At 33.1% G+C, this 27,867-nt stretch overlaps 1 protein-coding gene across 1 annotated transcript; it reads right to left on the bottom strand.

Annotated features, from left to right (window-relative positions):
- Positions 1–168: 168 nt before the first annotated feature.
- Positions 169–16,232, bottom strand: LOC141683094 (uncharacterized). Its single transcript, XM_074487792.1, has 18 exons — positions 16,112–16,232; positions 15,151–15,379; positions 14,288–14,405; positions 13,506–13,657; positions 10,625–10,708; positions 10,472–10,534; positions 8,266–8,397; positions 8,007–8,177; positions 7,198–7,317; positions 6,740–6,789; positions 3,713–3,875; positions 3,470–3,607; positions 2,901–3,023; positions 2,683–2,781; positions 1,525–1,614; positions 1,364–1,445; positions 975–1,105; positions 169–831 (listed from the first exon to the last, which is right to left on the bottom strand). Exons 2-18 carry the CDS (start codon positions 15,265–15,267, stop codon positions 694–696), a joined length of 1,971 nt encoding a protein of 656 aa, XP_074343893.1. The 5' UTR covers positions 15,268–15,379; positions 16,112–16,232; the 3' UTR covers positions 169–693.
- Between the last annotated feature and the right edge of the window lie 11,635 nt (positions 16,233–27,867).

The raw sequence follows: 27,867 nt of genomic DNA, 5'->3' as shown, positions 1-27,867 counted from the left end.
AGATAAATATATTTAATATTTAATATTATTAGAATAATTAAATATATTCTCAAAATTTGCCGATTAATCCCTAATGATACTTACAAAATTTTATAACCACGCCAGTTGTATACAATTCAAAACCCCAAACTTCTCAAAGTATAGACTATAAAGCGCACCAATAGCAGCTATAATTTAAACAAATATGTCACGATATTACTTTCTATTCTTTTTTTTGAAGTAAAGATGTTACTTGAACTATGAATAAATGTTATGGTATATAACTTCATCTTCATATCTAATCTATCAATTCCTGACTTCTTGAAACAAAAGACCTATCAGTGTGTATTCAACAATCAAATTGCTATAGTGCTTTTCAATATACAAACCTTATCAGGTGTTGACCTATACCTTCCCTAGAACAGAAACTTCAGGATATTCCTTGCTTAACATTAAGCAGTTTCTAAAAGAGAAGGTGGACAGATACCCTTTTGGTCTATCAAATTTTCCCCACCTCTAAAATGAAGTCTAGTCAAGTAAGGTGTGAGCTTTGTAAGAGCTAAAAAGTTATAAATCTCCACTCTTTACCGAAAACTGATTTTGATATCTCACCTTAGCTACTTTTGGATATTTGCTTTAAGTAATTTATGTTCTGGTGTTGTGCTGCTGACTGTAACTCTGTATGAAACATCATGGTGGGTTCCGAGGTACTAGTCATTTGCGTGGGGCTGTTTTAACAAATGCCCGGCAATCCTTGCGTATCCTCTCGGCATACATCGGAAGACGAACAATCTCGCTTATATCGTTCAACACAACTTCCTCTGTGATATTATCATTTATGCTCCTCATGACCTGTGAATTATTTGAAACAACTTGTAAAAATTGTATTACTATAGTTTAAAAGATGGAGGTTGAAGAAACCCTACTAAAAAGTTTCCCTCTCCCATTAACAGAATAAAGGACCAACTAATATATGGCATATGCACAAGATATACCTTCTTGAAGGTATTAAATTCATTTGGAGTTGATTTGTCCACCCTTATTCTCATAAAGATCCAAACCCTATCCTCCGGATTCCAGGAACACTCTATAATCTTGCCCGAAAATGAAGATAATTCTAATTCATCTGCAAAACATTCATATGGTCAAAGATTACAAATTAAAACAAGCTGGCAGACTGAAGAATGACATGAACTAGTGCTAAAACTATATCTTCAATGAATATACGTCAGATAAGACATAACATATTCTGGTCAATCGCATTCAGCACTAAATGAAAAATATTTTATTAAATACTTGAAGAAAAGAATAGAATAAAATGGTTCTCATGACACTCCTACACATGATATTAAACAGCAATCACAACAGGAAACTCGCATTTAACCTTTAAAAACAACTCTATGTCCATTCATTAGCTTCTTCTTCCCACGTTCATTTAGGAAAAGTAAACAACGGTTATTCTCTACCTGTCAAAATTATTTACATTTAGATGCTTATATAATAAGTGAAAATGAAGCATCTGAATTAATTACAATAAAATATAACCTCAAAGAGGAAGTCAACTGAGTTCATCTCCGGAAATTTCCATTTCAAAAGGCCTTCATGTGTCCTGGGTACGTAAGGATCATCCCATCCCTGTCAGTCAGAACCGTCAGACTACATATCATATTGACTGTTCATTAAAACCTAAAGATAAGTAATAGTATGCCTAATGAATCCACCTGAGTCCAGAACCCTTCACCTAGATTTTTAATGTATAGGAAGCTCAAAGTTTGTTCTTTTCAGTAAGAAGTTCATTTAAAAAACTCTTCAATATATATAAAAGTAATCCTCCTGGTCAATATCTAGCTTGAACTAGAACATAGAATATGTTTGAGTTTGACAAATCACTATTTAATAACAGAATACAACGGCCAAGCTTTAAACCAACATATTTAAGGACTTGTACAAAAGTCACGGCCATAATTAGTACGTTAAAGCCTTATACTGAGTCGCAAATGCCTTGCCTGAGGCACTGTCCCTCGACCAACATTTGGTATCTACCACAAAAAAAGATGTGATGATCTGAAAAATACATGCTTGGGCAAAGCTGAACTCAGCTAGAAAGCTGGAACAAACTTTAACACTTAGCACAGACATATTAACTGTATTTTCTTCGAACATTAACTGCCACCAAAAAGAATCTACACAAGTTGTTGTGACCAATATTTGCTTTACCACAACATCTTAAGATATCATGACTGTGATATTTAGTTAAGCTTTAATATTTTCACATCACTTCCCCATTTCTACTTTTTCCAGATTAACAAACAGCTACGGAGTCTGGACATTAGAAACTAGATTGGCAAATAGTCAGAATGACAGATAGAAACACTGAGATATGTTGCTTACCAAGTAAGAAATTGTGGCCGACACAATTTCTTTAAACATGACAGTCAAGTGGCTACATACTTCAAGATTAAAAAAGTGCCTACTGTAATGGCCACTACACCTCAGTTCTAAACACTAGAATGTACATTCCCAAGTTTTTGAAAACCATAACATGAAAAGGAGGATAATAGTAATGTAGAAGAAAACTCAGATTACTAGGGTTAAACCATCTAATTTTAATACATATGTTCATGCCAGATAATCAGCTTCAACATAGCATTTCAAACTACAAATCGGAAAGGAGTTGCCATTCAGATTCAGTATCCCTGGTACCTGAAAGATCAAACCATCAGCTTCATGTGAAAGCTTTGGAATGAACTCCCGCAGAAGCTTGTTGACAGCAGAGAGAAGATAAAAGTCCTTCCTTCTTACCTGGAATATGTATATACATACATGTTATTTACCTAAGCAATACCAAGCATGAAATCGCCACTCGGGGATGAATTGAATCCCGGTAAAAAAAACATAAGTAAAGGTATCAAAGCACATACTCTAAAGGGTTCCAAGTCGTATCTGTAATAAGGATTCCTGCTCCTGTACAACATATCCCGCTCATGATTTCGGGGTTTTATCACTTCATTCTCAAGTATCATCCACCTCTCATGGAAAGGCCGCTGCAAAATAAAAAATTGATAATTATATAAATCTCCTTAGAATATAAGACTACATGGAATAAACAAACATGCAAAAAGGTAGAGAAGCATAAACCTCAAATCAAGTGAGTAAGAAATTTTTAATGTATTATGAATCTAGAAGACCTCAACTGTCACCACAATTAACGGGGACGTAAAGAAGAATATAAATAATAAAGATTAGAACAGGTCCATGAACTGAGCATAAAAGACTAATAAGATGACCTGGGGAAATGAGTAAAACTTAATATTTGCATTGATAAAGTAACTGAATTTATTGTAATTTTGGTATACTTGATTGTATTAGCTACCAGATTTAAGTTGTAATATATCATTCCTCATAGACTTGTAAATGCCCAAATACATAAACTATGGATTAAATCTTAGAGCTTTTATGCACAAATCTATGTATACAGTTTATATCTAACCTCTACGAGAGAGACGTTATTGATTGCCATTAGATCATAAATGAGATATCTTCTTTCCTGTTTCTTTGTACTTGGCTCGGTGTCAATAACCATCTCTCCGTCAAGTAAAGTATAATGATGAGTAGTCCCATCTACACCCTAAGACACAAACACACACATATCAGAAAAAAGGTCATCCTACGAAATGTATTGTGTAGTTTATGTTTTTTGAAACAAATTTCTCATCAATCTGGGACGCAATACCTCATTTACATTTTTACATGGAAACCGCAACTGGACCTTCCGAAAGTAAAAATTTCTATCAATTAAGTAACAACCATCCCAAGTTATTAGCATCAGATATCGCGTTCCATCAGCTTTCCATGTGGCATAGTAATACCTCTGTCTCAAGAGCTGTAAGTTATCCCTGCAGTAAAAAACCACAAAGTTTGATTTGAAATATTATCAAAACTAAAACTGAATGAACTATACTGTGGAGAGGGGGGATCTGAACTAAACAGAAAGCTCAACATTACAACTACAACACTTTAGTGTAAGAAACTAACCCACGATAGTGCACGGATATTTCGAACTTCATATTCCTAAACATTGCAGCAATATAAAGAGTTTCAGGAACTCGACTTCATAACATCCATGTCTCTACGTATTCTTCTCGCATCTCCCTTGGCATCTCTTTTACTATTACTGTTCTTCCAGCTCGCACTTGAATCATGCTTCAATCATTACCAAAACGGGTCCATGCATCTTTTCTTATTTCTCTTTCTATAGAGATCTCGACGAAAAATGTCAATTAACCGTTTACATGACATCCATATCTTGATCGGTTTTGATAGGCATTTGGGTTACTAACTTTGGATGCTTCTCCAGGTAGTGTCATAATAGCTAACTGAAACTTCTCTTGCACAAGGATGGATTCTCTCAAGGATTGGATATATTACTATTGCTATGTTACTTCGACTACAACTACAACTTTAGGGCTAAAATTAACCCACAATAGTGCACAGATACTTAAATTCTCTCACTCTTAAACATTGCAACAATATAAAGAGTTTAAGGAACTCTACGTAACATCTATGTCTCTACTTCTTTTATCTCGCTTCTCCCTTGGCTTCTCTTTTACTATGACTGTTCTTCCACCTCCGCACTCTAACCATGCTTCAATCACAACCAAGACAGGTCTATGCATCTTCTCTTATTTCTCTTTCTATAAAGATCTAGACTAAAAATATTATTTAAAAATATACATGCATCCATATCCCATATCTAGATCGGATTTAGTCGGTGTTTGGGATTACTAATCTTTTCTTAAATGCTTCTCCAGCTGATACTTCTTGCACAATATGGATATTCTCCAGGATTGGTTATATTGGCCTGCTGCTATGTTCCTTCGACTCTTCGATTTTAAATGCCATGCCCATCTTCGGCACGGCATTTATCCCATGAAAAATCCTTTGATCGAAATGTGGGCATATGACCGAGTAAGAATTGAGAGGAAGAGAAGACGCTTAATTTGCAAAGTCCTTTACAAAATCATACCAATTTGAGTTTCATTGTTAATTTTATCTATTATACTTGCTTATCACTTATGCCATATCCAGAAATTGCAAAGAGTCATCATGTTCCAGCTTACAAAAAATTCAAGCCCGACACTTGGTTATTTGTTTTGTCCGATACTCCGCAGCTCGAGTACAATAAGGTTGCTGCGATCCTTTTAGATCTATAAAATTTCTTCCATTTTAACTTTCCTTTTGGTTTCCTTGGTTCTCTCATAAGTTTGTATTTACGAGTTCCTATCAATTAAATGTCTTCTATGCAAACCGACTTCTTTGCACAGATTTCTCCTACTGACCTTAAGGTGTATAGTCATTTCAATTGGTGAATGGCCTTATAGTCCTTTGACAAAGGACCAACATCTCTATAGCACGGCTCATGACGTGCACCTCTTGCAGTAGGGTTCCAAGCCTCGCCTCATTTTGGTGGCATGCAATGTGTTTTCCCTCTTTATTCCAAAGTAAAGTGTCAGTAAGACGAATTACGTTGTATGTTGTAGTGCCTAACCTAGACCAATCATGATATCGGTTTCCTAGGGCTACATCGCTGATATACCGTCATGATGACATATTGACAAGTCCCCTAGGAAGAATGGTATTTAGCAACATACTATACAGTTAACATCAAACTAGCTGAGGCATGAAGCCAGAAAACTGTCTGGAAGCAGTAAGGCGTGCACAAAGGTGCCGTGAGGCGCTCAACTATATTTAGGCACATATAAATTGGGCAGGAAAGATTTGATCGTCTTTAACAATTAAATAAATATGAAATTATTTTATTTCATAAAATTTCTGAAAGTATCAACTTTTTTGCAAAAGAAACTGAGACTGCTATTTGTAATTTAAATAGGTTCAATTTGCAGTAGCTCACTCGTATTATTGAGAATGCTAAAAGATACACTGCAAACAAAATAAAACAAAGGGGAATTGTTTAATAGGAAGATCCTAAATTATAGAAGAACACCTAATAGCCGCTTAGACACCAGAATCCAAAAGGCAGGGCCTAAAAGATGCATTGCAAATGATTTAAAGCAAGTGAAATTGTATAATAGGAAAACACTAAATTATAGATGAACACCTATCCAAAAAGGTGGGCTGTATGTTACTCATAGCATCAGAAACTCTTATGAGACTTATTTTGCTCTAAAATCTCTTAAAATTCTACCTCTAAATCTGCAGTTCCCAACAAAATAGAAGGTATCATCATAAAATTACAGAATGGTGTTTCATTACTTCGCAACTGGAATCACAATAAAGTAGGTTCTGAAGTTGGTTAATGGCTCTAAAAATATGTTGTTCAAATGGAAGGATGGAGAAATGGAACAGATTTAGGATGTGCATATCTAATACCTTGTTCTTTGTCTGGGACTAATCCTATATCCAGGCAGTCTGTTACTTCGGTAATTCTCCTGCGTCTGCAGCCTTTATTTGGATAGATGTGTATCATCTTTATGAAATTTCACTCCACATACAACTCTTTAGGCAATATGCACTGTAAACTAAAATTCCGCAGTTTCTTTCCAATAAGGTTAAAGCCTAAAAGATTTCCTACACTCCAAATCTGTCAACCAAAGACTTGGTTTTCTCTATATATATATATATATATAAAATAAAGGAAACTTCAACAGAAGCACTAAAGCACATATACTACATAGTACAGCACATGAAGAAAATATAGAAAAAATAACTCTAAATGCTAACAGGAATATAATAACTGGACCTGCTGAGAGAGACGGGGTGTGACCCAGGAAATTGTGGCTTTCCTCTGCCCTGAAGAACAAAAAAAATGTTATTTCAAAGAAGACATTGCAAACAACCATGAGGACTATTGAGAACTTGGAAAAATGACCAGCTACCTTTCCGAGTTTTTTACAATGTTAAATGATCATAGCCTGGTAAGATCCACTAAAGTAAAAAAAACAAAAACTTGTTTTGGAATTTATTGAACTATTTTTGTGGGGAAGAGCGTGTGGGGGAGGTTGAAACTGCGGAGAACAGATATGCCATTTATAATCAGAACGGAAGAGCAATAGGATTAAACTGCTCCAAGTGTTCATCAGGATAACCAGAAAATTATATAAACAACCAACTGCAACATTATCTATGAAAATTGCTACTAACTAATGCCTAGACATATAATTACACAAATGAATAACAGAGAAGTCAACAAGTGTATACCTGCACATTTAATTTCAGTGCTTGCAGGCAAAATTGCCTCAATGATTCTATCTGATTGGAAGGTACGGAATCTCCAAGAACATCATCATTCGTCATCTTCTTTGATGCCATTACAGAGTCCTGCAGAAAGATTGAGCTACGGAATTGAGAGCTATAGCCATTATATCTCATAATACACACACTGCAATAACCAAACACCATATTTATGCTAGTTTAGTCTATGCAGTGCTGACACTTAATTACTTGAAACCTTAAGAACGACATTGATATCATTTCCATGATTCAAAATTTGTTGCTTCGGCACGAAAACACAACTAGCATAAACAAATGTTTAGATAAAAATGAAAAGGAGTAGCAAAAATGATTAATTTAAGTTCAAATCATATTGTATGATGATTTATTACAATACCAGAAATTATACTATCTCTGAAGTACTACAAGACATCATAGATTGAACCAACATGATACAGAATATCTAGATTTGTTACTCATGTTAATTACAAACTTAATTGTAACAAGCATCGCTATATTTCATGTACTCTTGCTTTCTAGAAATATTGACTCTGTCTATATTTTTTTCTGGTGGATAATTAAATAATAAATCTCAGGAATATAAATGAAACACACTCTTAAGTTGAAGATATGCTTAAGGGATAGCTCCTGGATAATATTTGTCTGATCATTGGTCCTAAAAATTAAATATTTATAGTTAATAGTAAAATGTTCCGTCAATCACATATCAAATACACCTCTGATTATCATCAAAAATAAGTATAACACTTTTGGAGGATAGACAATAGAGAACATACTTGCAAATGAGCAGCTCCATTATCCTCCTGGTCAGAGAATTTCTTCCACTCTGGAGTTTGGGGACAAACAAGAGATTGAGGCTTCCTTTCTTGATAAAAGTTGTATAGATCATCTATATAGTCCAGTTTGTAAATGCCCGGCGGGCGGGCTCTAGCAAATTTATCTACTGCCTACATGAAAGACAGACCAACATATAGGAATAAAATGGTCGTTGTATGCAAACAATAATTTATCAAAAAGGGAAACTGAAGTACCTACCTCAGTGACAGATATAGACAAAGTATCTACAAGAAAACGAACAATCATGTAGCCTGTGCGGTTATACCCATGCGTACAGTGGACAAGGACAAACTTATCTGCCAGAGTCTCATAGGACCTAAATTGCATCACCTAAAAAAGGCACTTAGAAGTCAAATTAAACCTTCTAATACAATCATAATTGGCTTAAAATTCACGTAAAGCACATGCATACTGTTACGTGCATGACACTACATTACAAAATTTATAATAATATAAAAATGAAATTCTCAAACAGACAAATGCTAGAGGATTCCTGTTAGTGGTTGTCACGTCGATAAGTCGAGTCGAGTCGATAGCGGTCCAGCTTGTCGACTAGTCAAGAAAATTTATAATAAAAAAAAATAACTAATATATCTTACATACGTGATTTCTCTCATCAGAGGTCAAACTTTCCATGTGTGTATTTTTGTTAATGACAACCATCTCCTTTGTAATCCCTTCCATGTACACGCAGACACACACACATATAGAAAGCGTATACATTTATATATGCACATACATAAAAAAATCATAATAATAATAATAAATATATAATTATATCATATATACATGAATTCTCTCAACAGAGGTCAAACATTCACATATGTGTATTTTGTTAATTACGAACATCTCTTCATTAATCCCATCCATATAGACGCATACACACACACATACATACACACCTTGCTATGTATGTTAATATAAATAGACTAAACATACATGTATATGTTAAGTAACCAGCTCATCTAAAAACCTTAACGTGTTAGAGAAAGGCTCCAATAGGATCATATATTTAACACTCCCCTCACTCGAAAGCCCATTTATGGGTCGAAGAGTGGAACATCGGCGCCCATATTTGGGGCATTAATTGCCTTTAGTGTCCACATTAAATTGTGAGAATGTTGGGGGTGGCTAAGAATCGAACCTTAGTCCTCCCGTCAGCCTAAGCTCTGAAACCTTAAGGTGTTAAAGGAAGGCCCCAATAGGATCATATATTTAACAGTATACTCGATTTTAATCAATTTATACATACATAAACACACACAATCTCATATATAAGTTTAAATTTAGGGGAGAATAAAAGTGAGGAGGAAAACAAAGTCTAGCATGCTGCATGTTGTTGCTGTTAGAGTAGGATTTTAGAAAATTCTCTTTTTTTCATTTTAAATATTGACCGCAAATTATGCTAGGCAACCAAAATGTCGACCAAGTCAACCAACTAGCCGATAATTCACAAGTCGACCTCTACCTTAAACCCTCTCAAACCGACTAGTCACGCGCCGTGACAACTATGCCTCTATTAAAGCTCACAATCAAATAAAGAAAAATTGAAAAGGTTTCTTGATAAATTAGTATCATATCACTCATCACTAATATATCAAGGTAAAAAACTTAATTTGGTTGAACGAAGAAAGACGGAACCTAAATAGAAGGGTCGAGGGGGAGGATATAACACTTTTATATACCAAAAATGTATAAATAATATACATATACTTTTGATGATTTGAGAAAGTCGCAAACTCAACAAATCTATAAATATACTCTACACCTTACGTTTACATTCATATAAATTATTAATCTTGTTAGTTCTATTTCTATTAACTTATGCATCTATTCTTCACATATATACCACTAATGGAGTATTGTAGGGCCAAAATAATATTCACAAATATTACATGACAATTACAAAATTCATAACACAATATACAAATCTTGATATTTATTTAATTAAAGTTTCGGAGTTTGAGGGTGTCCCACCCTTAAGAAATAGAAGAAATGCATTAGAGAAGCAAATCAACATTTTTCCAAATTCAAAAATAATGTGATCCATTTTAATGTGCATATATCTGTATGTTTATGTTATTTTCACCATATATTGATTATAATTAGCAAAGAGTTAGGTTGATATTCAAAAAATCAAATTTGTTAAAAAGAGTACATAATAATGATGCAAGGACTAACCAACCAGTGTTTGTGTGTTAGAGTGTTAGAGAGGGGGGTGCATATTATGTTCTCATAAAGAGTAAATAAAATCCTAAGTACTCTTCTGAGATTCTAAAGAATCACGTTGGTAAGGAGAAACTTTACTATTCACAAACATTAAACCATATTACTCAAGAACGAAGTCAAATATAATTACACTGAATTTATAAGGCTGTGGAATAAAAATAGACTACGAGCATACCTCCTGAATGAATCTATCAACAGAATCACTGTCTGGCACAGCATCCCTTCCCTGACATCTGATCTGAATCAAATTAAAAGTGTCATACTGCTTAGAATAAACATCTTCTATTTTTCAGCTTTAGAACAGTATGAGTTTTGCCAGAATTCTTACTTTAGCATATTTGATTCCTGCATTTAACCAGTCTGATTCTGGATAATAACGGTTAGTGTTTGTGAGATCAATCACTAAACCTAGCTGGAGAAACATTAAGCAGTTATATTAGCTATATATATATATATATATATCAAGTTTGAGCTTGTCAAATGTGAAATCCACTTTTGAGCAGATTTTACATACCAATTAACAGCTTACGCTAGAAGATAACCAAATGTGCTGGACATGGACAGACATAATGTAAAATTTCTAACACTAATCTAAGTAGTAAACATAAAAGTTGGTCACCGATTATCAACTAGTTACAGGGAATATGATTTGAGCACAAAGATAAGCAAGAAAACAGTCATATAATTAAGCATGCCTGCAATGATAAAAATCATAATGGGATGTTAATTTATATATTATTTAATTTTCAACATTCTTGAAATTTCTAAAGCTTGATACCATAAAAATAGGCCACTGCTTTCCACTCTCAAATCTCAACTGAATGCTGACCAAACTCTCTTTTGTGCTCCAATCACAACCAAGCTATATAAATATGGTATGTGTCAAAGAGAAGGACGTGTGTGTTTGTGTGTGTGTGTAATAATATATGGTGTGTGTTAAAGAGAAGGCCCTGCAAATGTACATGGAGAAATCAAATAAAGCAAATCTCTATCGGTCTAGACCAAAGTTATATTAAATACAGACAGAAGAAAAGTAGGTGCAATCCTATAGCAAATGCAAAAATTCAGTGGTTTTCATAAATTCAAGCGTGTATGTGACATGTGCTTGTATTTCCTTGTAAACAGCTTTCATACAAATATTGGAAAAGTGAATAATTTACTCTTTCCACTTGAGGTAGATTTAATATGGCCAAGGATATAGAGTAGCAAATAAGCAAGAGTGAGACTGGGTGTGGGAGTGCATTAAGAAGTGATTATTTGCATGTATTTCATGTTATAATAGAGAAGCAAATTTAATTTATTATAAAGTTTATCTATATAGTACAAAATAGTTCCTTAGGAACTTTCCCAGATGACCTATCTCTAGGGGTGGCCAACTGTGCGGGTTTGAACAGCCCGCTCGGAACCGGCTCGCATACAACCCTGATTTTATTCGGCCCGAACCGGTCCGGTTCAAACCCGCACAGCTCGTTAAAATTAGAGTGCCGATTACGAATATGAAAACAAAAATTCGGGACCGAACCCGGCCCGCACAAGCAGCGACCCGCTCAGCCCGCACATCCTTAAAACATACAAGCTGTTTTTTACATATAAAGTCATGGCTCTTGATGCTTTGTCAAACTTGAACAAACTTTTTAAATATAGATATTCTACTTCATGTAATATTTCATTCAATACCAAGAACTATTTAACCCCCAAATCCACTACAAGGCAAAGAGTTGTAGAAACGTTGCCAACTATTTTTATATTAGCTCAACAAATCTTGTACTTCAATATTAAACTGGTTACCAACCACATGTTGCAGTAATTATTAAAGAATCAAACCACGCAAGTAGTCCGCAAGCCCGCACAACCCGCCAATGCACACACAACAGGCTCAAATCAGTAGTGCCGGTTAAGAATTCAATTTTCACGGCACGGCCCGAGCCCGACACAGCCCGTTTCACTTTCGGGCCGATTACGAGTTCAAAGATCCGGACACTAACCCGTCTTCAACCCGGTCCGTCCCGCACGGCCCGCACAGATGGCCACCTCTACCTATCTCCCTTGCTACCATTTTTCACTAGTGTGGACAATGCAATAACTATGTCAAACTCTTGAAAAATGATTTGAATCAATTCCTCCCGGAAGCAAGTGTGCCTAGCACAAATGGAGACTTAAATTCAAAGACTTTAATCCCCCCCCCCTTTATACAATGCTCTTTTACTTCCTTGTGTCCTTTCTATATTGCTTTTATTGCTTCTTGTAGTTAATGTTATTGCTTTCACTTCATGTTGCTTCTACTTTTAATGCACAATGCTTCTATCGCTTACTATTACTGAATTGCTTTAGTGCTTTTGTTTTGTTATATTCATACAGGGGGTGACGCGAAAACAACTATACACATATCACCATGGTTATTACAGCGTCAAATCAAACCTAACCTGAGCACTTTCAAGAAGAGTAATCAACAAGTAGCTCGACTAGTCGTAAAAAATCGAAAAGTTATTCAATCTATATAAAATAAATAAATTAAGTATATAATACAACTAAGAACATCAGTTTCATAATTTAAATTAGAAGCTATATAAATAAGTTTAAGTTAAGCATAGTCACTACATAATAACTTCCCAAGTACCAAAAAACAAACATGTCCAAGCATATAAAAACATAACTGATGAAATATATCAAGCAAAGTCATCCATTTCAATATCATGTTCATCTCCTTGAGTGTAGTCATTGGTTGGATCAAGCAATGCAGTACGAGCAGACACACCGCCACACCCTACTATTGGACAGGATACACCGGGTTCAGGTGCATAAGATGTTTATATTCCAGTACATCTAGGCTTTATTATACGAACATTAAGGTTATGTTTACTTATATACATACACTAAAAGTTGATTAAATATTATCAATTTGGGGATTCAGCTGGGTAAAGATTTTCTGCAGTTCAGTCTCCTCAGGTTATTTAATTCAAGTGTTGTCCAGCCTCATGCATTGTTTTCATTATATTATTTGACTGAGGCTTGGGCTGGGCCCTATGTTACTTCTATTTTAATCAATATAAATGAAAATTATCCAAACAGGTCATCTATAAACATAATAAAAACACAATTAGGTCAAATGACTTGATAAAGTCATGGAGTAATGATAATAGAGTAACTAGCTTAGCTAAATAATGAATGTAAACACTGTAGTGTAAGAAGAACTGACTCTCCAAACCAACCTCTCTTCCCATGCGCCTTTGTTCATGAATCACATCTCTTGGAGTGTATCTTTTGCCAGGGCTAATCCGTTCTTTGAAAGAGTCGCCAAGGGGAACTTTTGAAGGAACGAAGAATTCTATTTCATCGCCATAAGAAGGGCAATCCAACCAGCCTGCAATATAGAGTTTAAAAGTAAAACTTCAAAAGATGTCAAACCAAATTAAATCACAACAATTTGGCTGACAGGCTGTAGAGATACTTCAAACACAAGCATAAATGCAAGATATGAACAGATCTGGGAACTTTTTGGATATAACTTCAAGTACACAAAGTGATCATTAATAATTCTGTTAATAAGTAGATATTTATAATGATTTGATATTTTGAGCCTATATAAATTTTATACTTCAACTAGATATTCTAAATTATCTGATAAATGTTAATTGCTACTTCAACATCAGCTACATATCTTAATTACGTAAGACCCCTGTATGAAACCAGAGGCAGTTACTGCTTCTATCCTTTATGAAAGTAACTTACCCGATTACAATTGAATTGGCTAGCCCTCGAATCTATTATCCCTTAAAAAGTCAATTCCACCTAATCTTTTTAAACTTGAGAATTTGCATTAACTTTATTATCAGTACCCATTCATTGCTTATTCAGTTCAAGTATGCACCACGGAAAAAAATGGAAAAAAGAGAGTGGAATCAACAATTATTTGTATGAAAAAATCTATAATCTTTAAAATACATGAATATAAAATAATCTAATAACAATGAACATATGTTTAAAAACTTACCTGACGGTAGGCTATACCTATCATATCCCTCATTCGTTTTCCTAATACTTTGAGAAACTTGAATAGAATTATCATATGGATACTTTCTTTTTGGTTTAGGATGTCTGCCATCTGCAACCTGATGAATAGAGCACCTGCATTAATTAATGGAACACCAAAAGCTGTGGAACACAATCTGACATGTTTTTCAAAGACAAATTACTGCAAAATACTTTGACAAGTTCCTCTGCCTATATATAATTTTTATTAACAAGTATAATAAAGTAAAGCACACATAGATGATTAAAAGTATTTGAAAAAAATGCATTCTATGTATTTCTTTGTCTTTTAATAATACTTGTTAAAGATAATGCAAAGTTGGTTGGATATTATTTTGAATCAGTTATAAAATTACTATATCGTTATCTAGTAGTTAGTAGGATAATAGAAGTTTGTTATGATAATTGATAATGTTAGTTTTCACTTTTCATAGTTAAGCCTATATAAAGGCTTATTACTTGCATTATTAGATATGTAATAAATATGCAGAGTTTTATTTGTACTCTACCAATGTTTCTCCATTTTCTTCTGCTCTTTATTCCATTAAAAAAAACAACAATGGTCGATTACAAATTTAAATATTTCAAACCTTGGAAATCTACATTTCATGCAATCTGTTCAGAGTGCAAAAAAAAGAAGTCATTTTGATTTTTTAATACCTAAAACAAGATCCTTTGGGTCCATCATTACAATTACAAGAATCAAGTAGTAGTAGATCCCTATTAACAGTGAGGGGAAACAACTTTACATGCACGTTAACCATTTTAGTTATGTCTGGTTAAAGCATATGGGAACCGTTGCTACAACTCAAGTGAAAATAATACCCGGTGATTCGTTTCAGACGTTGTCGTCCTCGTCTCTATCCGGGTTGAATTTTCACTGAAATCCTCATTGTACATCGCTTCATTTCCTTCAGGTATTGGAGGGGCATTTAGGTCCATGACAGAAATTTACCCCGCATCGACAGCTACACTTGGCAATACAGATATCGAAAATATCAAGAGAGAACTTCCTATAGTCACAATCCCAATACCAAACTATCGAACAACTTAACTGCAGAGCAAAACAGAGTCATATGAAAAATAGCAATCTACGAGTTCGAGGAAAAAAGCATGATACATACAATAACAGCATCATAAGCACAAGGCAACATTTTATACAGCACGAGATAGGCATTATAACACTGCCTAACATGTGAGATGCCTCACAAAATATTTCTAGTTAATCAGGTGGAATCATTTTCAAAATTAACTCAAATCAGACAAAAAAATATCGACTCTGATCTCTTCAAGTCAATCAGCGAAATCATTTTCAAAACACACAGCCACACCAATAAATCGATCATCAATATGTTATAGTCATGTAGTTCAAATACTAACAAAATGCTTCTTCTAATTTTCCGCTGACAACACAACTTCCTCACAATAAAACTGAAAACATCATCCTAAACTGCATTTTTTTAATCTTTTACGCAATTTAGCGACAAATTTTGATATCAGAGCTACTAAACACTTCAATATATTTCAAACAAAATCACATGACAATTAGCCCTAATTCAACAACATAAATTTTACATTAAATAAAATTACAGCAAAGCAAATCCGTACAAACATCTTATCTCTCCTACTTTTCAAGCAGCTGGTGGATACAAAGCAGATATACATATGCCAATATATAAATTTAATAACGAAATAAATGTAATCGAATGATAAAAAGTGAAATTAATGGCATGTATTAATATGATATGTTGGTGAATTGAAATGAATTAAGACATTGAAGGCGTACTTGACTTGGGAGACCGATTTAGGGTTTTGCATCTTGGAGTTTGGGAAAATGAATGTGACGCTAAATGTCAATCGCCTATTTATACTCCGTGTTTTGATTTTCCTATAAAACTGCGTTTAGCGGCTAACTAAAGTAGTTTGAATATTATTATATTACTAGCATAAATACCGTACGATTTCCATTAATATTTTAAATTTTTATTTATTAAGTTATATTATATTTTTAAAATATTTATATAAATATATAATGATGATAAATTTATAATAAAAATAATAAAATAATATGTGGTCGTAATTTAGTAGAATAAATAGACTATTTCTAGTAGTTTAACAATTTAGTAGTTTAGCATATATGTAACACTATTATTTATATCTTTTAATAATATGATAAGTTGTATTCGTAGTTTAGTAGGATAAGTATACTATATTTAGTAGCAGTTTAATAATTTAGTAGTTTATTAGATATATAACACTATTTATCTATTTTGTAATAATCAAAATTAGGGAATTATCGTTGAACCAAACCGTTGAACCAAATTATCTTTATTCCGGCTATTATTATATAGTATAGATTTGCATTCAATAATATAACTCACTTTTATGATTACTAGTTTTACGACGCATGCGATCTTCATTAATATTTTTATATTATTTAAAATTATAAAAAAATTCTTTTTTGGATTATTTTTTTTAATATATTTATAAATAATAATATAAATATTTGTTGTTGGCGACATTTGAACTTGAATCTCGGGTAGTGTATAAAGAATAATATAAATATTTGATGTTTGTGGAGTTCGAACCTGAGAGTTTTAGTAGTGTATAAATAATAATATAAATATTTGTTATTAGCGGGATTCAAACATGAGAGCTTGACTTCTGTATATTCTTTTAGTATTTGAATCTTACGATCCTCATTATTTGATTAAAAAGATCTGACGGTCATAAATGGAGATAACAAAACCAACAAAAAAAACATATCAAATTATATCTCGTTCTGGCTAGTATATTATAAATATTATAGATTGTGAGTATAAAATCTTGGAAGTGTTAAAGTTAGCATGTAAATGTTACCGACCCAATATGACTCCAAAACTGTCATATTTGGTTCAAACTCGATTAAAAAATTTAGAGTTGAGCTTCAATTCGAGTTCGATCCAATTCGTAAGTAAAAAGTTATATAGACTTGATTTCGACTCAAAACTTCAAAACGGTATCACCAAATATTGACAAAAAACTCAAAATTTGATCGGTTTGACTCAAATTTGATTCAATTAAATACATAATTTAAATGCAATATTGAATATTTATATTAAAATATGTTTAAAATAAAAAAAATAAAAATCATAGAGACTCGACATGACTCATGAACCTTATAAGCCAAATAATTTGAAGATCGAGCTATCCTCGGTAAAGAATTCGAATAACTCGAGTTCGGCTCAATTATTACCGAGATTAATTCAAATATTTTACGAGTCAATTTCGAGTAACTCAACATTTTGGTTAATTTATAACCCACACAAGGTTGATAATTTGTAAGATGTTTGTTAAATTTTATAAATTTAAAATTGTAACCTTAAAATTTTTAGAATTATTATCAAAATAATTTCGAATGTTAAGTTAGCATGATATAATTATGTGTATATTACAGTGAAGAGAAAACGCGCGCTACATTAATTAAAATGTGACATTTGATAATTAAAAATAATTTTAAAATTTATTTATGTTCACTAACATAACTTGGAATATCAAAAAATCAGGAGGAAAAAAAACTGTGAAATAAGGAGAGACTTACATATAAAAAAATGAATAAGTAGAAAAGAAAATTTATATAATTTCATTTAAATATAACAAATAGTGAAAAGTTAGAAAAGAAATCAAAATCAAAATTTAAATTTATACTTTTATTTAGAAAAATAAAATTTTAAATAAAATTAGTAGAACTATTTTTTTTATTCACCTATAAATCTCATGTTCTCAATTAGCAGCCAGGCATATTATTATCAAATTCTTGCAATTCGTTTCATTCTCTACTGATCGGTACCTTCAATTGCGCGTTTCGTTGATCTAATCAATTCATTTCGGATCTTATTTTTACTCATCAGATCTGACGGTGTGGTTTAGAGTTACTTTTACCATTAATTGCAAATCAAGCAACTAGAAAAGAAAGCAGCATCATACAAAAATATATTTTTTGGGTCATAAATTTAAAGAATAGATGAAGAGTTTCGCGGTATAGATGGGTCCTATGTGAACACAATCATGGGTTAACATATGAATCATATACTCAAATTCATGTTGATTAAGTTCTTACATTACATATTTTAATGTATCATTATTTATCATTTTTAACCTGTAACACACATCTACGTGCACACACAAACTAGGGGTCTTTGCCGAAAATATCATCTTCAATCTTTTGACTGAAGGTAAAACTGCGTACATTATACCCTCCCCAGACACTCTTCATGTGGAATTTACTAGATTTGCTTGGTTGGTTGGTTGGCATATAGTGAAAAGTTGTCACGTACAGTAAAACCTCTATACAGTATTATTCTCAGGACCGAGAAAAAATTATTATTATTATAGAGAGGTTATTCTCAAGCAGAGATTAAAATATAAATTTAAAATTTAAAAAATAAATGAAAAATTATGTAATTAAAGAATTTCATTACACTAACAAGATGGATATCAATAAATTTCTCAAATATGCTATAAGCGACAAGTGGTTTATGTCTCAACCGAAAAAGAAATCATCGCAAGAATCAAGTAAGAAGCCCAATATAATAATCAGGATAATAGTGTACGAAAAGGCTCAGAGTCAAGAAATTTTACAAATGCTTGAAAAAATGGAAACATTGGGATACAATAAGATGGTGACTATGGTGATGAATATTGTTCTAGATGACCAAGTCATTATCATAAACAACTTAAGAAAAATATTTTAAGTCGTCTTAAATATTTATGTAATAAGAGAATATTTACAGGATATATATAAATATATTTAACTAATTTTAAGAGGTTTTATTCTGATATGGAGGAATATTAATAAAGGATGAACTTAAACAAAGTATAGAATATTGCAATCTGAAATTTATTCTTAATTATAATCGGGCCAAGTTGGGACTATAAGTTTTGATTACAATACGGAACTTATTAATATACAGAGTATTATTATACAAGGGTTCTACTGTACTTGTGTTTTTTGACACATAGTCAAGTAAATTAATAAAAAGCATGTGTCTAATTTCATCGGGGGTGAAAAACCAAAATACTCATCATTTGTGGAGATTTGCCCAAAATGCCTATTGTTGGGATGTTCCGCCCTTTTTATCCACTGAATAGGCATATGGGGGATGTGGATTCAGATTTTAAAAATTTAACAAATGATACGCATGTTCAACATGCGTAATCACTTTTTGTTTTTTTTTGAATACGCATGTTCAACGTGCGTATCCTTTGTTAAATTTTTAAAGGTTGAATACGCATCCTTTAAATGCGTATTTTGCAAAAATAATAAAATAAAAGTACTTACTTTTGTAAATAAATTTTTTGCAAAATACGATTTTGCAATTTGATGCAAACTCAAATGCGACTAAAAATAATTTCAGCTATTATTCATAAAATATAATAAAAGTTACATATCTGATTATTTTATGTTTCAAATGCCAAAAATACTTGAACAAAGTAGTATTTTTTCTAATTTCTCTTTTTAAAATTCAACTGTAGAATGATAAGCAAGTAATAGTTAATATTTTATTATTTTATTAATTATATAATTTGGAGTATGGTGAAAGATGAACATGAAAATAAAACTAATTTGTATATTATGTGTTTGTATTTTTACGTAAGATAATAAAAAGGTAAATATAAATATTAAAATTTGTATTACTATCCTAAACACAACATTTAATTTAAGTCATATTTGTATATTTTACACATAAACATTAAATTTATGTATTAATATTTTTTACCATAAATATGGGTGTAGTTTTTGTTGGACTCCTCGCAATTTGAACTCGTTTAATTAAGTACGGTTCACTTTGAACTCGAAAATTTTCTAAACTCGAACACATATTGGAATTCATTTATTTCAAAGAAGCGGTCGGAGTACATACCGAACTCGATTATAACTTGACCCGAACTCGAAAATTTCGCTCGGTCTTGAACTCGTTTAAAAATTTGCTTATAAATTATTTTTAAAAAACTAATCAATCAATTAGATTGTAATTAAATGTATTAAATTTATTGAATTTTATATATTTAATTGTTGAGCTCACAAGTAAAATCGACTTGTCTTGTATAAACCTGACACGTGAGTAAATTCGACTTGAATCGTCTTCTTCGAGTTTGATCAAGGATTTAAGATATTGTAACTTACATTTACAATTTAATTTGTTGCAAAATATCAAAATTTGAAATTGTTTATCAAATAGTTAGCTTGAATCACTTCTGATTACGGCCTATGATAACTTAATTGTAATCTAACCGAGTCACTTCTGATTTCACCTTATGAAAATTCTACGTGTAATCTACTGGCCAAACAAATAAATAATCGAAACTTCTTACCAAATGACCAACATAATTTATACTGGAATTATCGGTCAATAAATATTACGCGGTGTCAAGATCATATTTACTTCCAACACATTTAATTGAAATTGATAATAAAAGATAACATGATATATACGTGGCCTTGAGTAAGGATGCCCAACATTAAAACAAAATCACTATACGCATGGAAATATACTAGTAGACCCGGTAATTTGAAACATAACACAAAACGACACAACACGACATAAAAGTGTTAGCCAAAATGTCACCATTTATGGGAGAATGATCCTTGTTGTGCAAGACATGCATGTATCATAACAAGACTAAGTCAAATTGACAGCCCTAAGAATTAGTTGTATGATAATCTAAATTTGTATTTTGTATTGTATTACTTGAGTATGTAAAAATGTGAAAGATTAGACTGGAGTATTTTTCTGTGAACAGTCTCAAGCCTAAGAATAAACTCTGGAAAAAAATCATGCCTCAGAGAAATTGTAAAGAAACTTGGAGTTGAATAAATCTGTTTTAAGAAAAATATTATAAGTCGAGATATCTTCAAGTCACAGATCAAGTCATATAGAGAAGTCATTCGAGAACTCCAGAATGACTTATCGAGAAGTCCAAAATAGCTTATAGAGAATTCTCAGAGATATCGACAAGCCAAATGAAGACATGAAAATTGGAGATATCGACAAATCAGATTATCATTAGAGATCTCAGAAATATCTGCAAGTCAAAATGTATATAGAGATCCCTGAGTTGTCGACAAGTCATTCCTGCATTAGAGAACTCAGATATATCGACAAGTCAAAATAAAAATATAAAAATTGGAGATATCGACAAGTCAAATTATCATTAGAGATCTCAGAGATATCTACAAGTCAAAATGTATATAGATATCTCTAAGATATCGACAAGTCATTCCTACATGCAGAAATTTGGAAAACTCGACAAGCCAAGTTCACTTATAGATAACTCAGAGACCTTGACAAGTCAAAGACACTTATAGAGAACTCAGAGACCTCGATAAGCCATTATACTTATCGAGATGTCAGTTCTCTATAGATCAAACTGGAGATCTCGATATGAACCTCAAGTACGGAATGTAGAAAATTTAAAGATCCAAGATTATCAATCAACGAACGATCTAATCAATCAGATTGACAAGTCTACAAAAGCAGTTTGAAGTGTGTAAGATCAAATGCCAAGATTAACTGATAAAGGAAAGTCACGTACCTACACGATCTGCAAAGATACACTAAACCAGAAATAGAAAGTTTTAGAGATAACTTAAAGTAGGGTTTAGTACATCTTATTGCATATTGTTTAAACCTGTATTTACTATTCTATAAAGTAAACAATGGTCCTTTATTTTAAGTGGTAACAAACAGATCTAGTTTTTCTTGTACTCTCTCAAGGAAGAAGTTGAGTTCTTTACTTACAAAGAACCCAGGATTAAGTGAGTTCTGAAATACTATGTGCATTGTTTTATTTCAGCTAACACAATACTTCATTTCTAATCTGCCTTGCTAACCAAGTAACAAACATTCAAAAAGCCTTAAAAATATCCAAAACACATTCACCCCTCTCCTCTGTGTTGTATTCATTACCTAACAATCCTTTAGGGAAAAATGACCCCAAAAGTCACTCCAAAACGAAATTTCGGTTCCAGTTTTTGTTATTAAGAAAAAACACAATTGTGTGTGACTTTTATTTTTTTTATTTTTTTAAATCGAAAAATGCAATTTCAGTTAATGTTTTTTGAAGCGATATTTCATGTCTTGTTTTCATGGTAAACGCAAAACGCATCATATTTTTTTTACTTTTTTACCCAAAATACTCGATAATGTTAAATTTTCAAGGTCAGACCTTTATTCTAAGGCTGTCTTGTTCTTATTTTATTCATATTTATAAATATTTTAATATTTTAAAATCCAAATTGAGAATTGGCAAACCTTAAAATATTAAAAACTATTAATAATTAGAGTTTGGTTAATAGGGTTTAGGGCCTAAATTAGGTATTAGGCTCTAGGTACCTAAACCCTAAATCTATGTATATTTTATTAATTTATATTTTAATATTTCTAAAACCCAAAAAGAGATTGGTGAACCATAAAATGTTAAAAATCGTTAAATTATATGTATTTTTCATTCAATTTTTTAATATTTCTAAAACGCAAAAGTGATTATTGAACCCTTTAAATTAAAAGTTGTTGAATAAGGGCCCACACTTGGATTTTTAAAATTTAATTTAAATTTAGTATTTTTAAAACCCAATAAAAAGGTATGAAAATATAAAATATTTATTAAAAATAAATGAAAACGTATTTTTAAGTTCTGTTTTTTTAGGTCACACAACACTATATGAGGGGGTTGAATATAGTGTTTATACAATCAAATCAATTTAGAACACAAGTATGTAACAGTAATCAAGTTTATTCAATATAATAAGCTCTGTTACAAAGTAGGTTAAACTACTCTCTCAGTGATGAACAATATCACTAAGAGCTACTAGGTTACAATTAATAATGTTCTCGTGAATGATAACACTTATAGTGTAAACCCTACGCTGTGTTTATGTAGTACACAGTTACAAGATATCTTCTAATTGATATGGAATATAATTCTGTCTCCTAAAATATATCAATCAGATATTATCTTCTACAAGTCTTCTAGCTGTCCAACTCTTCATGCATATCTTCCTTTGTTTTAGTCTAGATCCTCTCCTGTAAATCAGCTACATTCCGTATCTGAAGTACCCACACTTAAGTCCTGATATAAACCCTGACGGCCTTAAGTTCTGATATAAGTTCTGACTTCAGTAAGTTCTGATTTCCAGTAAGTCCTGATATTAAGTTTTGAAACTAAACATAAATCAGATTAAACATGACATCACAAAATATCTAACATGTTTTATTTTCAAAAACGTAATATTAAATGTTGTTCAGGGTCTCCAAACGTGAATTAAAGTTATATGATAAATTAAAGGAAAAAAGAAGAAAAAATGTTGAGAAACGTTAAACGAGCTTCTGTTTTTGTTTTTGTTGAAAACGCAAAACTAGTATGAGTTATAAAGAGACATTTAGGTTCATAATTATAAAAAGTGACGATAAGGGCCATTTGTCCAAAATAGTGACATTGAGGGCACTTTTTCAAAGTTTAGCATCTGTATTTGCATTTAGGTACGCGTAAATGAAAGTGTGTGATAAAGATTTAACGTCAGTTTTGTATATACACTATGAGTAAAGACATGGTACAAAGTATAATGCAAAAATATATAATATAATAAAAAAACTTTAAAATTGTGACAACCTGAGTCAAATCCCAAATATTTTTTGAAAACCAGTCAAGTCCCGATCTGAGTCTGGAATCAGCCGAATCCAACTATCTCAAATACAATCAACTTGGGTAAACGACAAGCCTACCACAGGTCCCCCAAAAATTTTGATTTGTTGTTGTACATGATAGTAATACCGTTGGCGGAGGAATTTCGTAGCAACAAAGTCTGATGTTCGTAGCCGGAAATAAGATCTATGACGGTGGTTCTTCGTCGGAAAATGTGAACAGTGTTCATCGGGAAACATGAACAGTGTTCATCGGGAAACATGAATAATGTTTGTCGGGAAACATGAACAGTGTTTGGTGGTGGTGATTATTGGTGGCTGAGATTGCTTAGGGTTAGTGGTGGCTCCTTTGCGCTCTCGCTTCTGACCTCTTGCAATTTGCCTACGTATCCTTATTTATAGGTAATCAAGCCAACGTAGTTCTTGGGGAACAAGAAACCTAATGGGCTTAAATCTCTTGTCCCGAGGCCTAGTAGGAAACAGACTAGAAATCGTCTTCTACTAGCTTTAGGAATGTCCGCCGATGAGGCCCAACCACAAAGGCCCAAAGCTCATCTGCGGCTTCAAGACTTCACGAATAAGGCATCTCCCTGGCCAGGGATAACCCTCCGCTACCAACTGTTTCTCTAATTCGTGGATGCTGGTATAGCCGCGGTTCACCCCAAATGTTGGACGCATTCTTGTCCCCCGGATAAGGAGCCCCTACCAGATTGCAGGATAAGTGATTCCAAGCTTTTGGGTGCAAAGTGCAGGATACTCCAAAGTCTCCCAATGAGGACACCCGTTGCCTAAAAAGACAAAGCTCCCAAATCACACACCAAAGTTTACCCAATATCCCCAATAAGGACACTCATTGACTACAGAAGGAGGCCTTTCGTCTAGGCATACCCTGGAGGTCTCTGACCACGGACACCACCTTCCTGTGGTTGCATTACAGAAAGGAGTTCTTCAATAGAGTACCTGCAAAAAATATGTTAGTAATAATCTTCCATTGTCCTCTTGAAGTATCCAAAGAGTTCGTCCAAGTAGCATGTCAAAGTTGCATTCTGTGCCAAGTAAAAGCTAAGGGTGCGCCCAAATATTTATGTATGTTGGCACAGTTCTGTGTTATCAGCCTTCGATCTCTTCTTTTATCATTCTACATTATAGGGTGCGCCCTAACTTATTCAATGGTTCAAGCTCGCCTTAACCCCCGTCCATGGAAACCCTAGGTATGAATCTGTCAAAGTAATCATGTCCGAGTAATCCGTCCAAGGAATCTGTCAATCAAACATTTAGGGTTTGCCCTAACTTGTCCAAAGGTAAGGGTTGCCCTGACCTATCCAAGTGTTTTGGCGTGCCAACCTGTCCAAGGGTTTTGGCTTGTGCCAAGCTTTCCAAGGGGTTTGGCTCGCGCCAACCCGTAAGCGAAAACCCATTACCTTGGCATCCGCCCAAATTGAGTTATGTTGACCCAACTTTGACCCGAATATTGCTTGTACCAAATTTTGGGCATAACAACTACCCCCAAAATTCTATATGTCATTGGAAATGAGATTGAAATTTTTAACTTCCTCGGCTTCAAAATATTTGTACGCATCTTTCTCTTAATAAGGCGCGCCTATATCGTTTAGCTTTCAGGGCGTAGCTAAAGAATTTTAACTGATTAATACGTTGACCGTGAAAGATATATATCCCCATAATCTTTAAGCTTATGCAAGAATTTGTGTCATCCTTAACCATGAGGGCGCGTCCTCTGCAAGAAGAGAATCTACCTAGAAAATATTTTTCATTGTTGTAGGGCGCATCCTCTGAGAGATGAGCATCTACCTCGACAAGGTTTTCATCCTTGGAGGGCGCGTCCTATGTAAGAGGATAATCAACCTTGATAAGGTTTTCATCCTTGGATAACGCATTTTCTATAAGAGGAACTTCTATCCTAACAAGGTTGTTCATTCTTGGAGGGCGCATCTTATTTAAGAGGAGCATCTACCTAGACAAGGTCTTTTTTAAAATTTTCATGTAGCAAGACTTCATAAAATATCTCTAAATTTAATTTGGAGGGATTTTAAACCAACCTCAACAAAATACAAGAGATGTGGAAACCATATTTTGAAGAAGTATCTTTCAAAGGGACATGTTTCTTAAAAGAGTTTTCTTGAAGTTGAGTATTTCCTTGAGTTTAGACACTTTCCTAAATTAGGGCGTTCCCTAAACTTTGAAAACAATCCATCTAACCTCCACTAGTGGCATTACATGATGTCATGTGAATAATAATAGGTATCATACCCCCCGAGTGTGAGCCCCAATTGAATACCTTAAGTAATCTATTGCTCCTTCCTCCTGAATCATTATTTTTCACGCCGCTGAAAACCATCGTTAACTTTATAATATCTCACAAGATTGATTTTTTTGGTTTAGAAAGACGCAACCACTTTATTTTTCTTCATAGTAGTATTACATTACTTTTCTCCATATTGAAGAGATTTAACTATTTTATTCTCTGGAGAGGTTGTAGTCAAGCTCAATTGTTAGCTTCTTTTTCTTCCTTTGTAGCAAGGTGCGCCCAAAGTATTAATAAAAAACTTTCCTCCCTCATTTTCCCTTGTTCCGTGCTTTAAGCTCCACATTGCCGCCACCATGACTTTCACTTCAATCTTTTCTTCGCATATAATAATGATTATTGTGTACCATTTCTTGAGCACCACCATTTCCCACATGTCTTTTTCTTGTACATCATTTATCATAGGGCGCATCCTTGAGTATTCAGATACATCTGCTTAATTCCAAGAACTCGTGAGGATAAATTGAATTGTCACGTGTATATAATTTTGTTCCTGGTTTGTGATCCCACCACTTTGATTATGCTATTCAAAAACTTCTCCTTATTCGGTTAACTTTTATTTTATGTTATGTATTATTTTTGTTTTACTTTCCTTCAATAATTATGGTCTCCGCCATTAAGCCTTTAATGATCAACCATTAATCCATATTTCTTATTCCATCTTTTTTTTCTCCCCAGTCCTCACGAATGTGTGACTTCAATTTCCTTCTCTTTTAATTCTTCAAGTGAAACCCACCTTGTTTTAACTCTTCATAATTAATGAGTCTATAATATAGTACATGCTAATTAAGGCATGTATATATTACAAGCTCATAAATCCTCTTTTTTTCCTTAACCCATTCACCCTCAGTGCAACGCAACATGCTTCACTTGCATTACATATGTGTATTAATAACTCTATTTAATTCATAATGAGCTCTGCCCATAATTTCTTTTCAAGAATTTCACTCCCCCATCATTCATTACATTTTTTAAGTACCAAGGACTCTCACTTCATCTTTTTTATGTACTTCCTCACGTGCATTAACCAAACACTTTAATTTAATAATAATTCTTCCACATTACTCACCAATTAATAGTGACAATTCTTTTTTTGTCAACTTGATGTGAGTAATATATACAATTTCTTTTGTCTTTGTGATAATCCCATTGAGTGCACACAAGTCAAGCGTCACCAATTCTTTCACTTTGATCTTCGATATTTATCCAACTGTTGTGAAAATAAATTATCTACTGATTTCACAATAATGGAAACATCATATGTCGAGGCTGCTAATTCTCATTAAAATACATGTGAATTGTCTTACACTATCATTGCTTTTCTCTTACACCACCATTCAAGTATGTACTTTATTTTATAATCCATCATGTTAATCCTTATCGGTCCCGCTTTATCTTTCCACATACATACTTACAAGCTTTATCTTTCCTTAAAATGATTCGCGGACCCAACTTCGATACTTTCATCTCAATAGTGACCAGCACACTACATTACGAGCTCATCACCTCATTTGCTTCTCTTTTATTTGTGCAATA

This window comes from Apium graveolens, chromosome 9, assembly GCF_009905375.1.
Source record: "Apium graveolens cultivar Ventura chromosome 9, ASM990537v1, whole genome shotgun sequence".
In the NCBI taxonomy this organism is placed as follows: domain Eukaryota; kingdom Viridiplantae; phylum Streptophyta; class Magnoliopsida; order Apiales; family Apiaceae; genus Apium; species Apium graveolens.
This window is presented reverse-complemented; position numbering and strand designations above follow the sequence as displayed.